The sequence below is a fragment of the Hippoglossus stenolepis genome, chromosome 21 (assembly GCF_022539355.2).
Source record: "Hippoglossus stenolepis isolate QCI-W04-F060 chromosome 21, HSTE1.2, whole genome shotgun sequence".
NCBI classification, from domain to species: Eukaryota; Metazoa; Chordata; class Actinopteri; order Pleuronectiformes; family Pleuronectidae; genus Hippoglossus; species Hippoglossus stenolepis.
The window spans coordinates 1,689,987-1,704,703 of record NC_061503.1 but is presented as its reverse complement, the minus strand read 5'-3'; the positions used below and the strand labels follow the sequence as shown (position 1 = coordinate 1,704,703).

Genomic DNA, 14,717 nt, shown 5'->3' with positions numbered 1-14,717 from the left:
TGCTGGTCAGAGGTCAAAGGTCATGGTCACTGTGATCACATATTTGGTTTTACCTCAAGAATTCAAACACAAATGTCTCATTAGATAAAATGATAAAGTGATGACATTATGTACCCAAAAGGTTTAAGTTCAGCCTCACTGGCATCATAATGACACCATAACTCAAGAACAGAAAGATTGTGACCACATTTCATATTGGGTGTGATACTGAGTTGGTGACTCTAATCTTGGTGCCCACATTGAAACTGTGGTGATTGTATAGATCATTTGTGCTGTGGGTTAAAGCTTCTTTTCAAAATCCATATGAGAAAAGGTGTCAGTTCAGCATCACTTGCGCGTTTACTTTGATCTTTAACAGTGCATTTCATTGTTAAGTCACAATACATGTTGCATAAGTCTGGACAGATGTTGACAAATGTTGGCAAAAACTGAAAGGAGACAATTCTAGTTCCTTTTTAAATCATCCACCCTTTTTTTCAGGTCTAATACAATTTGCCCTTAGTTGTAGTTGACCGTCTCATATCACCTTTTTGTTAACACATTCCTTCACTTTCCTCACATTCTTTACTTCTCTTCCTCCCTCCTCTTAATCATTTCTTCTCCCGCCCTCATGCTTCATTTTCAGCTGTCTGTCACTGATGATTCTTTCCTCTTTCTCAATTTCATCTTCCTCACATCTTTCTCTTTGCCCCTCTTGGCCCGTTTCCTATCCCATTCAATCCATTTCTTCATTTTCCTTCTCTGAGTCATTCCTATCCCTCACCCGCTCCTTTCTTTTCTGTTTTGATCTTTTCTTACGTAATTGATTCTTCTCTTTGTTGTCCTCCCTGCTCCTCAGTAGTCTTTGACATTTAGGCTTAATTAATTTCTTTCCATTTCTTTTCTGAACGTGTATCTCTTGGCAGGACCTGCAGCCCTTTGCTCTTGATGACTTCACCCGAGCACAGCAGTAACTTGTCTTTTTCTGGCTAAGCTGTGATCTCTCTCTGCCATGTCATTTTCTCTCTTTGTTGCCCCCCCCTTTTTTTCTCAATAAAAGCATTCTAATGGCTTTGCTTTGTTGTATTGTACAAGACCTCATATGGCACCCAGGGACTCTTGCAGTGTTAATGTGTCTGCTCCATCAGGACCCTGTTGTGTCATATAAGCTAACTGATAGCCAGTTGACTGTTACATTTTATGTTCCACTGCATTTTGTGGCAGGAGACAAACCACTGACATATGAGGCATGGTGGTGTTCATGTTTCCTGTTTGTTTGAAATTAATTCATTATTTTGGTAATGACGTGATTGCCCTGAAATCCTGTCTGTGTTTGCTGTAGGGCCTACATTTACAGAGTAGGCTATGGTAAAATGCAGTTCTTCACTTTACACTCTTCATTGTGTTGTAGCTGTATTAGTATAAAGATAATCTTGCCATTTTACCAATTTGTTCAAACTCAATCATTCATTATGACAAAGTGAAAAGTATGCTTCTTGAATTGTTTTGCAAAACCAGACCCTTCTCTGTAGCTCCAAATTGTGCTTGTGTTCTTCCTGTTTGCTTTAATCATCCTTGAAATGAGAAGTAGTTTACATCTATTTAACCTCTAACAGTTCATAACAGAACTAAAGCCAAGTCATGAATCCAAGCAACTCTATTTAGACTGGAAATGTTTGTGGGATGGCATAGCTCAAATCAAAGGTATAAAACAATTCTTAAAGCTCTGAGTGTTCCCAGGAGAACTGTGGCCTCAATAACTGTTAAATACAAGAAGTTAGGAACCAGCAGGACTCTTCCTAGAGTCTTACTGGTCAGAACTGAGGGATGGATAAATGCTTCCAAATGCAGAGAGGTCCTAAATCTTTCCTCTAGAGTCCAGGACCTGAGACTGTTCAGTGTCTCAACAATGGCCTGAAGTAGCCAAGACAACACTGCGGAGTGTCTTTAGGACGTGTCAGAACAAGCTTTACGGGATCAGTGAGGAAGACTGACACAATCTGTCCAAATCCAGGTGTTCAAAGTTTATAGATACTTAACCAAAAACACTGTAAGCTGTAACTGCTGCCAAAGAGGCTTCTACTGAATTGAAATTTTTTGAAAGCACGTCTTGAGTTTGTCATTACAGTTTATTGAGTTTAGACTGATGGACAAAAAATGATATTAAATAAGTTAAATCTACAACACACTGAAGTGTGTGAAATGAAGGACTCCTTTGTGAAACCACTGCATATTACAACATCCTGCATGAAACACTGATGTACTTGTACTGAATAAGACAGACAGAAAGGAGGGAGAAGGAGACTTGAGTCCTCCTGCAGTGGCTGCTGGTTGGGTTGCAACCCCGACCTTTGCTCCATGTCATCCCCCATTCTCTCTCCCCATTTCATGCTTACCATATTGTCAAAAAAGGTGAAATGTCGGGGGGGAAGGTAAATGTTAAAGTGTAGAAAAGTGAAGGCGTCTGAATACTCCTTGAAGGAACCTGGAGCTGCCCTTCAACCATGACATATAGTTAATACTGTCTGGCTGGGCAGACAAGCTCAGGGACATTTGAGTGATTTGGTGTTGCACTTCGATAAAGTGGACTCACTAATAACAAACGGATTGAAAAGAAGAGCAGCAGAGGCTGTCGTGTCTGGACTTCTGTTCCTTTGTTTGAGACAAGCTCTAGAAGCTAAGGTTCCTACATTTGAGTCACCCTTTCAAGACATCATGTTTTTTCCTCTTTAGCCACAAATAGGAAGGAATCCAATAATGTTCAAATCTTTTTGAGATAGATACATACAGTAAAAGGGTTATTGCTTAGTTATCAATGGATGAATAATTTGAATAAGACCAGTGTTGTTTCCAGAAGTTGCTCTAAAGTCTGGTTGATCAGACGTAATAGAATAGAATCATGCCAGTTTCCAGTTTATTAGATTATACAGAACAATAACTACTCCATACCAACACAACAGTCCTGTGTTATTAGAGGTGTTGATTCAACGTAAGAACATATGAAGACATTTTTTAAGTAAGTAACCATAGGTGTGTGTGTGTGTGTGTGTGTGTGTGTGTGCGCACACTTCATCTGTGTGTTCTATGTGCAAGGCAGTTCGGGTCGGGGGTTGTGGGCTGGGGGGGTGAAGGGGATAAAGGAGTCCTTTTAGCCGAGCTAGCCTACATGTTTTCTGTGCAGTCAAGCTCAATAAATCAGATTAGAGTTTTTGGAGAGCAGGATAGAGCTTACTGTGTGTGTGTGTGTGTGTGTGTGTGTGTGTGTGTGTGTGTGTGTGTGTGTGTGTGTGTGTGTGTGTGTGTGTGTGTGTGTGTGTGTGTGTGTGTGTGTGTGTGTGTGTGTGTGTGTGTGTGTGTGTGTGTGTGTGTGTGTGTGTGTCTGTGTGTGGGGATATGATTTACAGCAGGGTAATGCTGCTGCATCTGAGAGACAGACAGCATGCGACAGACAGACAGAAAAAAGGAAGTGGGTTGTGCAGCTGCATGAAAATCTCATGAAATCATAAAGTCAAAACAGCAAAAATAACAGAAAAGTTGTGGACTGATTGATCCAAGATCGACCGTACGCATTCAGGTCATTCCCATTGAAATTAGAGAGAAATGAAAATAACATATACAAATCACAACATAAAATACACACACAGACGGAGGTGGACTGCTAATACACACATTCTCTCTCAGCTTCATCATTATCTTCACGTCGTTTGTCATAGTGTCTTCATCCGTCCACTTTTCAGCCTCCGTTCTCATTTGTATTCTGTATTCTGTATCGGTATGTGTTTTCTCCAGTTTTCTGCGGTGTTCTATTTAAAAGACAGATAGTGCTGCTCCCTCTGCATTGGTCGTTTGCTTTCACAGCTCATGCTCATTGGCTGTCAGCGGCCTCTGGTGCAGCCAGCCAGAAAGTAGCTCTGCAGCCTTTAGTGATGGGCAGATTATACACTGTGCACTATACACACATTCACATATGTTCATCTATAGAAGCATATAGTGCACACGAACATGCAAGAACAATCACGGAGAAGATTGTTCATTTTCTCAGCTATTTTTAGATGTAGTCTTACTACTGATATATTATATACTGAAACATATTTTTATTGTTACTAAAAAATAAACATTATAGTTTCATCTTGGTCTTCGAGAAACAGAACGGTTGAGTCTAGTTTCAGTCCAGATTGAGACTTAGTGTTTGAGTCTAACTACAACAAACTGCTTTCAATTAAGTCTGGAAAGGTGTAACAACATTAGTAAGTCCAGTTCAATCTTGCTCTTCCAATATAAATCAATCAGAAATTCACCAGAAAAAAAAGAAATCCTTCACAATCCAAAAGAACCTTGTGAAGACTATGGCAAAACGGTGATGCTTCTATTCTGTGTTGTTGGCCTCATTGATTGTGTTGTTCTACATTGTGTTTTACAGTGAGTGTTCATAACCAACGGCCATTTACAGATATTTGTAAAGAAAATGTTTGAAACAGCAGTAAATACTGCTTAACAGACTTTATTCAGATCCAGACAATGAGTGTGACAATATTACACTTTCACTGTTGCTCTCAATATATTTGAAGTGGGTCCAAATGACAACATGTTGTGTTACCTCGCTGTATGTAACCTGACCTACAGCCACCGTGTTCAAATGCATAGCTGGGTCCAGCCTAACACTGTTGTGAGTGTGGAAAAAAGGGCCGTTGATCACACAGAGTCAGAGAGCACTTTATTAGGAACACCATACTAATACTGGGTTGCTATCAAACAGCCTTAGTGACATGGACCATTATCCTGCTGGAAGTAGGCATTACAACGTGATAAACTGTGGCCATAAAGAGATGAACATGGTCAGCAACAATACTTACATGTGACATTCAGATCATGATTTATTGGTTTTACGAGAAAACCTTTCCCCACACCATCACACCACCAGCAGCCCAGACTGTTGACACAAGGCAGGTTGGCTCTAAGGATTCAGAGTGTTGAGAAATCCAGATTCCTTCCACATAGCTCCTGCTTACTGGATTTTTTTATTCATCACCATTCTGACTAAAAGAAACCTCAACACTGTTTTGTGTTCAGACAGATCAATGTGCCACATCTAAAAACACACAGGCTGTGCATAGCCGCATGTGAGCGTTCACAACTGAAAAAGGCGGTCTGCTGCATCTCTTTTCATTTCTCATTTTCACAAGTGAAGGTTGGACTTTCACTGACTCTAAGGTGGGAATCAAACCCCTTATCCCCCAGTACACACATCACGAGACAGGCTGAACAGAAACTAGGTACATATTTCTCTGTTTTGTGTTTCTTATTGTTTGAGGCATAATTTTAGTTGGCTACAGGAGAATAATGACAGAAATGCATTTAAACTAGGAACAACCTTCCACAAGATTTCAGGTTGTTTGTTGCTTAGATTGTATAAGTATGCAGTATGGTGTTGTTGTTTAGCAATTGTAAAAGATATACAAATAAATAGATATAAATAAGCAAGTTCAGTATATATTTATGGGAAGATATGTTCCTTTAATGTTCTTGATTAATGTGTAAGGATGCTGCTTACAAGCTGTGGTTTGGGTGAGATGTGACAAACTCGGTTAGCATCTTCAGGTGCACCACTACAAATTGTGAAACCTCTGAAAACAGTTTTTTTTTTCCCAGCACTGAGCTCCTGAATCATTTAACCACACATACTCACACACCATCTGCACAGTGTGCTGCAAGGTAGTACTGGATGGCCTCAGTCTGAGGTCAGCGTCATTCTTTTGTCTAGGTCAGTGTCTTTAATAGGTGCTATCAGCAGGCCTTCAGAAGAATGACACAGCCTGTAGTGATGTAGTGATGGTGAGAGCTGATACTGATCAAATCTGATGCTGTACTGTGTTGTAAGTGTGGCATCTGCTCCCCTTTGTTCTCTCCCTTTGTCTCTTATTCTGCTCACTGTGGCTGATAGGAGCCTACAGATTCAGAGCTGTGTGTGTGTGTGTGTGTGTGTGTGTCTCCATGGCCAGCGCTCACTGCTGCCTTCCGTTACTGTGGCAACAGACTCAGCAGACACTTTTCCCTTTCCTTGCATGTGAATGTTTTTCTCAACGGAACACTCTGTGCACTTCTTTGTGAAGACACAATCCGGTATCATCCCTGCTCTGCACGTGTTTCGGGTTATGAATATTCTTGCCGATGGTAATCAGTGCATGCAGACAGATGACACTGACAGAGGGTTCGAACTTGTCTTTCTCATCTTCACTTCATATTGCAGCCCTTATCATGCTTTTTGACTGTACATGTTCATAATCTATATGCACATGAATGAATGATGTACAGGTGCCAAGACTATGTCCTATGCTTATGTGTGATCAAGTGTGTTTTCTTTTCAGAGCTACATGTGTAGGCATATACATTAAGTCCTACGTCACTGTTGGAGACTTTGAATAGACTTTACTTGCCAAACCCTAACCTTTACCCTAACCTGGATTTAACCCGAAACTTAACCACTGACCATAAAATCAGCTTGTCCCAAATGGAGACACAGTCATACACACTGGCACATGCACACACATGCGTTTGACATAAACATACAGAGGACAAGGTTAACATGAATGGTAGCATCCCTGTTGTTCCTTGCAGAGAAGCAGTCAAACAATTAACATTACAACAAAAATAATAATGATGAGGGGGGTGTAGAATGATCAGGTGCAGTATTGATTTGGATTGTCTTCAGCGCCTTACATCAGGTGCTCAGAACAAAACAGCCAGACAAGTGATGTGTGCTCTGTGGGTAGCAGGTTGTGGATGAGTCAGAGAAACCTGAGGCTGTGAATAACTCATACAGTAGGTCTAATTATGGCATATCTCTGACTGCAGTATGTTCACTTTACCAAACAGAATCAGGCAAGTCTGATGTTTTCTATGAGAAATGGGCTTTGGTCTGGTTGTTGGTGTTCCTGCTCTCTCAGATTAAATGCATTTATACAGTTGGAATGTTAGAGAAATGTATCGATCTTCAGTATACTTATGATACCATTTTATTCTTATGCAAAACTAGCATCTGTTTGCACAACTATTGTGAGTTTCATTGATCTATACTCTCCTTATTACCATGGTATTAAGTAACCTAAGTAACAACACATTTTTCGTAGATCAAGCACACATTTATCATTTCTCTGCTGACCACTTGGGCACATGTATTTGTGTCTATATTTGCACCTATTCTGTAAATTTGTAGTATTATAAGGTACAGTTGAACTACTTTAAAAAAAAAGGAGGCAGGGGAAAATCGCTGTGATTGTGGTGTTTAATGGTTTTATTTTGAGATCAACCAATATGGGTTCTTGGTTGGAGTCCGTATCAGAACCAAACTAGCATGTTTTAATGATTACAAATACATTTTTTCTATTTTTATGCTCTGCATCACCAAAATCACATATCTTTAGTTGTTTGAACCTGAAGATGTCGCCTCAGACAGGGACATTGTGTTGATCATTAATAGTTTAGGAATAAAGTTGATGAATCAGTAATGAAATTATTAATAATTAATAGCTGTGTCCCTAAATGACATTGCACTGAAGCTGTTAATTAACGTGAATTAATAACACTCACCTGAATTGAAATGGAGACCTGGACAGTGACAGATAGACGTTCATCTTTGTTGTCTGGAATGAATTAGGGATGAAAGAATCCATGGAGGATGGTAGAGTTTATGAAGAAGCAGGGAGCAGTGTCCTAGAATGACTGCTACTGATACTGACACATCAATAATCAATGGAGGTGTAGAGTGAGTCGGTTCAGATGATAAAAGCAGCTAGTAATAAACAGACTGCAACAACAGTGCTGCCCTCAGTGTCTGCTGACTCCAGGGGATCACTCTGCTTACTGCATTTTATTATGTTAGATGGGAGGGGGAAGGATGAGTTACACTGTATGTAAGGATGAACCAGAGAACAGGGCAAAGAGAGTGAAAATGAAACATTTGATAAAATATATAGCCTTTATTGAATAAAAATAGACCAATCTCACAGTTTTGTTTCAGCTGCTTTAAAAAACACTGGTTAACAAAACACGCAGCTGTGTAAATAACAACCAAAATGTCAACACAACAAAAATAACAAGAAATGTACCCTGACTGAAAATTACAGCTGCACAATACATCCAAAAAATGAATCCATAAAATGTGGATGGGCGCTGTGTGGGCGGGCTTTGCACACAGACACGGTGGGTGAATGGGTGAGGAGTTTGTGCCGGGAGTGTGGGAGATAAGAGAAGCAAACACTGGCACGGCTTTACAGGAGAAACAGGCTTACGTCTAAAATACATAACCAAACTACCCTTAGTGGGTTTAGTTTTGAATGGAATGTGGTTGTTGAATTTTGTTTTTCTCTGGTTTGCAGGTATATGTGGAGTTTGATGATCAGGAGTGGGAGAAGAGAGAGTGGGTCAAGGTCTATGAGGATTTCCAGCTGTTTCTACTGGAGCACCAGCTGGTCTGGGCCAAGAGGAAGGAGGGAGCAGGAGGAGTGGGAGCAGGCGGAGGAGCAGGAGGCCTGCTGCAGGCAACCAAGGCCAAACACATACAGTGGCCTGCCCTGGTAAGACTTTTGTTTTCTATTAATAGGCTGGACACAGTAAAAGGAACATTCATCCATATGACTCAGCTATTTGTGAGATTAAACGTTGACCACAGGGTCTACAACAAACTACTGAATGCTGTTCTTCTCAATATACCCTCACTTTGTGTTGCATGATTCTGTCTCTGTGCACGTGGATATTGGTGGTTACTAAGCGGTGGCCGCAATTTCCAGCATTGTTATGGTCTCTGTGAATTTTTGTTGAGCCTCACAGAGATTTTGGTGCTTTTTTGAGTAATGTAACTCATTCAGTCACGCAGTGAGTGTTTACCTGCCATTCTGCTGTGGGGTTGTGTCGATTTGAGATTGTGTCCTCTTCACTGCAGGGACATTTGTAGGAACCCTAGAACCATTTAAGAAACTTTGGAACTTTATCTGTGTTTCCACCAGAACAGCCGGAACCTCTAGTTCTGTAGTTGCAAAACCATAGTTACTGGTTCTTGTGTACAGCTGAAAGTCACACTAAGTGAGCACTGGTTGCCTCTAGAATTAACAATGTGACAAAAAGTGCACATGTCTTGTAATGTTTATTGATGTTAAACTGTGATTACAAGTGATTCGACTTCCTGAGTTGTCTGAAGGAGTGAGATAAAGACAGGACTGTGTGAAAGGAGAGAGACGACAAGTAAACAAGCCTGAGATAGAAGGAGGAGAAGGAGAAGAACAAAGCCTGACTTGCTACAGTATTTGTTTCATTGCAGTCAGGAACTAGAGCAGGAGGAAATAATCATCAAACCCTTAGCAGATCTGCATCATCTACTGTATATACAATAAACATGACTGTTTTTTCTTTTTGTGTGTTAATTGTGTGTCTGATAGCACTGGCACTGTTCCGTTACTGGTCTAATTTTGCCTATTCTTTAAATGTAGATGTTTTGCTAGAGAGAAACTGCACTATAGTTAAAGATACTGGATATTATCACCAGATACATAAGCCCAGTTTGAGGTTAACCAGCTGCTCCTCCTCCGCAGATACTGAGCAATAGTTTTATTTAGTTTTATTGGAGTTGAAGTGAAATTCAATATTGGTTGAGATAGAAGAGGATCTAATTATAGGTTGTGTTGATAACTTGGAGGTAGTGTTTGTAATGCCAGGCCTGTTATACCTTTTATTTTGGGAACATATAGGTTTACTATCGGTCTGTGTATAGTGAAGTGACTGTTACTGAAACCACATCTAAAATGTATTCTTCTGATAGTGGTTTTAACTGTTCCCACTCTGTTCTGTGTGTTATTATCTTTGAACACATCATCTCTGTCTCTCTGTCATCACACACAGACACACACACACACACACACATACATACATGTGCTTTTTTGTGGTTACAGTTTGGTTGCTGTGGTGTTTTTGTTGTTGTGCATGTGTACATGACACAGTTTCTCTCATGCGCACCTCAGACGACAGTGCTGTGTGTGTATGTTCACATGCTCTAGTGTGTTTGTCGCTAGCAGTGAACTCGTATTGAGGCTGTTGGAGCTGAGTGTTTTGTGTCCTTCCCTGGCTGGAGGATTTGGTTTATAAATGTTTGACATTAATGACATTTAGTTTTGGACTGTGTGCATGTTTGTCAGTGTGTTTGTCAGTGTGTTTGTGTGTTTGTGTGTGTGTTTGTGTGTTTGTGTGTGCCCAAGAGTGGCTGTGTACGTAGAAATGTGATTCACTGTTTTGATTATGTAATAGCAATGTGCACAGCGCCATCTGGCACATGCATGGGAGATAAGAGTTCAAAGAATTCCAAACACAGTTTTAACTGGTCGTTTCTCTCTCTGTCTGACTCCTCCTCCGTTTTTTTCACTTATTCGTCATATCACTGCCTCTCTGCTATTGTCATGGCAACAGCTTCAAAATCTAGTGCGCACTGACACACATAAACACACAGACAGAAATATGAGCGTTTCATGCTGCTTGCAAGCTGTACTCTACTAATCTTGTTAATAGGAATTTTACCTTAATGATTAGCACTTAAAGTAGAGCCAGAAATGTCTCAGTCTCAGCAGTCTGACTAACAAAAGCTGTCAGAAATAATGACCACCTCAAACCTTCACGTGATCATATTGTACAGTTCCACAGCACTAGTTCTATAAATACAACGCTACAGTTTTGGACTGTCAACGAAAAGTCTGAATTTGATTATATAAAGACACTACATGATGGACAGGAGTCACGCAAAGCCACTTTAACTGGTGGAGGAGGTTATGTAGGTCAAACTGAAACCAGCAGATAATTCAACATGGACAGTGTGGCAGAGCATTTACAATCCAACTCCGCCACAGACGAGAGCAATCTAAAACCTTGTTTTGAATTTCTTCAGAGTTTGGTCAGTAGACATTAAAACTGTGGAAACTTGGGATAAAGATATTCAAGCTATGTTAGCTATTAGCCGACATATCCAGCTCCCGCAATTTAAGATTACATCTTGAAAATATGCACCCCAATCAGCATGGCCACTCATATAGATGTTGAAATAAATACACCTATACAAGTAGCTATGTCTTTTTTTGCATGGGTTTTCCTACTTATGAGCAAAAATAGATCAAAATTATTCAAAGGTTGGTGTTTTTTTTAGAAGGATCAATGTCCAATGACGTTCTGGACAGTTCTGACAGTGCTAATAGAGTTATCTCATATAAGGCACATTATCAAGATAGTATTATGTACCTACATTTTGACAAGCGTACAAGCAGGAACAGATCTCTTTCCTCTGCAGAGAAGTGTTCTCTCTTACTACCTGGAAATCTTCCAGTAGAAATCGATCTACCATGGCACAAGCTCGCCTGGCTTTAAAGGGAATGGAAGAAGCCACTCTGAACACACCCAAAACACACCCATGATTATAAGAGACTAAGCACCTCTTGCAGTAACCTTTATGTGAAGATCTATCTCACTCCATAGTTGAGGTTCATAATTCTGAAATTGCTGCACAGTGAAAGCACCAAACGAAATGTCACAGTCACAACTCTCATAGTAAGCACTAAATTCTGAGGGATAATATGAAATGTGATTAAATGCATGAAGCAAGGAGGCACCAGGGGACACTTTCTACTGTGAAGCACATGCAGTAACAGTTGGCATGAACGTGCCGAGGAGGAACCAACTTGATTACAAAAGAAAGCGTGAGAGAGAAATTCTGAAAACAGGAACTAGCAGATGCTACTCTCTTATTACTTCAGCTAAAAAGAAGCAGCATCTAACAGTCTTTACATAAATGCTGTTGTTCCTCTTCTTTAAAGTCTGATTATCAACTTCTTAGACAGTCTTATTTGCTCCAGACCCACAGATGAATCGACAGATGGACGGAGGGACAGACAGACCCAGAACATTGCTTCACAAATTATTACATCATCACATAACTAAGCCCCTGTGCCTCCCAGACACTAACACTCACCGCATCTCTTGTTTCCCTGTTTTCTCAATCATTTATGGTTGTCTTGGTTTTGTCTCTGTGTGTTTTACTCTTTCAATGTCTCTCACTCTCTTTTCATATTCATTCTCTTGTTGTCCTTCTTGTTCCTCTCAGCCTTGTACTCTTTCTCAGCGTTGGTTTTTACGGGTCCTGTGGACTGTTAGAGATGAGCGTGCCTTAGTTAAGTATTGGAAAATACTGATTTCTTTAAGTGACTATGAAACGACTTGATAAAAATAAACAATTTCTGTTGATAGACTGATCTCCTCGACTAATTTCAGCTGCATAAATGGGCAGATTATCAACTACATTTTTAAAGCTTAAAACTGCGAGTGTGTAACCACTTACCTTAGTCAGTGTTTGGAATCCCACAAATAGGCTGGTGACATCATGTTATCTTTCCTACTTGATGTAAAATTTGCTGTGAAGAAGGAAAAAGCAGAATGGAAAGACACAGGGGGGGATGGTGAGAAACGGAGAGGAACAGACAAAGAGAAGTAAGGAAATGTCAGTTATGCAGCAAAACTTGCCACTGGTCCACTACCGTAGGATTAATCAGTGCTTCTGTGAGGCTAATGATAGCAGCAGCAGTAGTAAGAATATTAATAGAACATGTACTGCTGGTTGTAACAGCTGTTGCTGTAGTAGCTGTAGGAGGAGCAGCAGGCGGAGGCAGTAATCTGATAACCAGCATTGGAACTGGAAAAGATCCAGATAAAGTACGGTTAAAAAAACAACAACAACAACAACAAATGACTGCGTGGAGAGATCAAGATAGAGAGACAGAGATGGAGACAGAGTCGTGTGTGCAGTGTGGAATTAGATTGTTTATAGAGCAAGCAGTCAAACCGACATCCAGATTAGAGTTTCCATTCTTGGCTTGATTGTTTCCAATAATACCAAGGAAGACAGATATACAAGCTAATAGACTGAAAGGTGTAGACAACATAATAGTGTGATCTATGATCTCTAAGACAGGGATCAACATTTAGTTTGATGCTGAGATTTCTCCTCTTGTTGTTCTGAGCTGCACTGATAGAGTGGACACATGGAAAATCTGTAACACTATTCCACTCATCTGTTTAATTAGCTTTTGCTGTTTATTATTTGTCACATTGCTGTTATCTTATTGTCCCTTTCAGGATCCTGTAGAAAGGTGACTCTAGTTTTTCTGATTGGTCAGTAAGTGAGGTGTTAACTGGTTCTCTCAGAGGTGTAACCATGGTTATACAGTATATCCTGGTAAGAAGTAAAACTGAAAAGCCACTATTAAACTTTAAGTTACCTGGATAACAACAGATCCTCCTCTGTATTACAGATACAGCAATGGTATTTAAACATGTTTTTAACAGCACATGATCCAACCACAAGTGGACATCTCTGAGTATGTGACTTCATATCTGTGAGAAAGAGAGAGTGGGGCAAGGAGGGGCTAAGTCAATCAATGGTCTGTGTGTAGCTCTACAATGAAATAACGCTTTTGAAATTGTGAACAAATAGAAAATCAATACGTGGCGGTCAGTGTTAATATTGTTGCAGTGACCACAAATAAATGAATGTATGTGAAACACTGAAAAGTGTAAAGATATTTTGGGATCATTATGGAAACGACTCAGGTCCATGTTAATATGACACACCACGTATTGTAGCCACAGTCCATTCCAGTCTTGTATCTGTGTATCTGTGTGTGTGTACACACGTGTGTGCAAGACACAGTTTTTATCAGTACGAGCATGTGTATGAGGAACGTTGGTGTAATGACGGGTGGTGTCAGAAGATGTAAGGCTGCAGTGTCATATCTTCTAACCTTAGCCCTGTTAGCTATTTCACAACACACACACACACACACACACACACACACACACACACACACACACACACACACACACACACACACACACACACACACACACACACACACACACACACACACACACACACACACACAGTGTTTGACTACACTGCAGCTCAGACTACAGTCATCTGTTAAAGGATGTCAGTTCAGCTGTGTGTGCATGTGTGTGAGGGAGAGACAGATGATCCTTGTTGTGTAAAGCTGCTGCTTAAATGGCAGCAGTCAATTGAGCCTGGACCGGCCTCAGGCTGTGTGTTTGGGTTGGGTCTGTTGTGTTGTAAAGTTCCCACTGACCCCACCCTGCTCACATGGGCTCCATAACTCACTGGGACAGATCCCATCCCCCACGAACCGAGAGAGAGAAACACACATTTGGCTTTAATTTAGCCCTCTTGTGTTTTCCCTCCTCTGTTCTTCTGTGGCCCTGTGTTGCTTTTCCACTGGTTTCCCATAGACACAGCTGAACAACACTGTCTTCATTTTCTTGTGTTCCTCCTATAAAGAACATTTATTATTGGGTGTGATGCTTTTATGCACGGTCGTCATTAATAGTATATTTCTGTGATTGACTCTGATTCTGCTTTGTGTGTCATGTCTGTCACTTAATGATATTGTAGTGAAGATGACAAAATGAAGACTTAATGCTAATTAGCTAATTACTGTCGACGTAGGTGGAGATAACAGGCTTCGCGCTGTGTAGATCTGAAACAATTTATTGCTTAACAGAAACATACAATTTTTGAAGATGCTCCATCCAGTTCAAGTGAGTTTCTTTGTCTTGTGTGAAGACGGGCAAGGTACTTATAGACATCATTGTGATTATCAGTTTTTACTGTTTTAAAATAATTAATCTATAATTTATATTAA

The 14,717-nt window shown here is 40.3% G+C and overlaps 1 protein-coding gene and 1 long non-coding RNA gene across 2 annotated transcripts in view; one reads left to right on the top strand and one right to left on the bottom strand.

Annotated features, from left to right (window-relative positions):
* The window catches only part of jmjd1cb (jumonji domain containing 1Cb), a 110,376-nt gene that overhangs the window by 39,161 nt on the left and 56,498 nt on the right, over positions 1–14,717 (top strand). The window contains exon 2 of the mRNA XM_035145227.2: positions 8,355–8,552. Within this exon, the coding sequence (XP_035001118.2) occupies positions 8,355–8,552 (198 nt within the window). The remainder of the gene's footprint in view (positions 1–8,354; positions 8,553–14,717) is intronic.
* Positions 8,061–12,577, bottom strand: LOC118100298. Its single transcript, XR_004694421.2, has 3 exons — positions 12,540–12,577; positions 12,344–12,416; positions 8,061–12,152 (listed from the first exon to the last, which is right to left on the bottom strand). It is a non-coding gene; the product is annotated as an uncharacterized LOC118100298 (long non-coding RNA).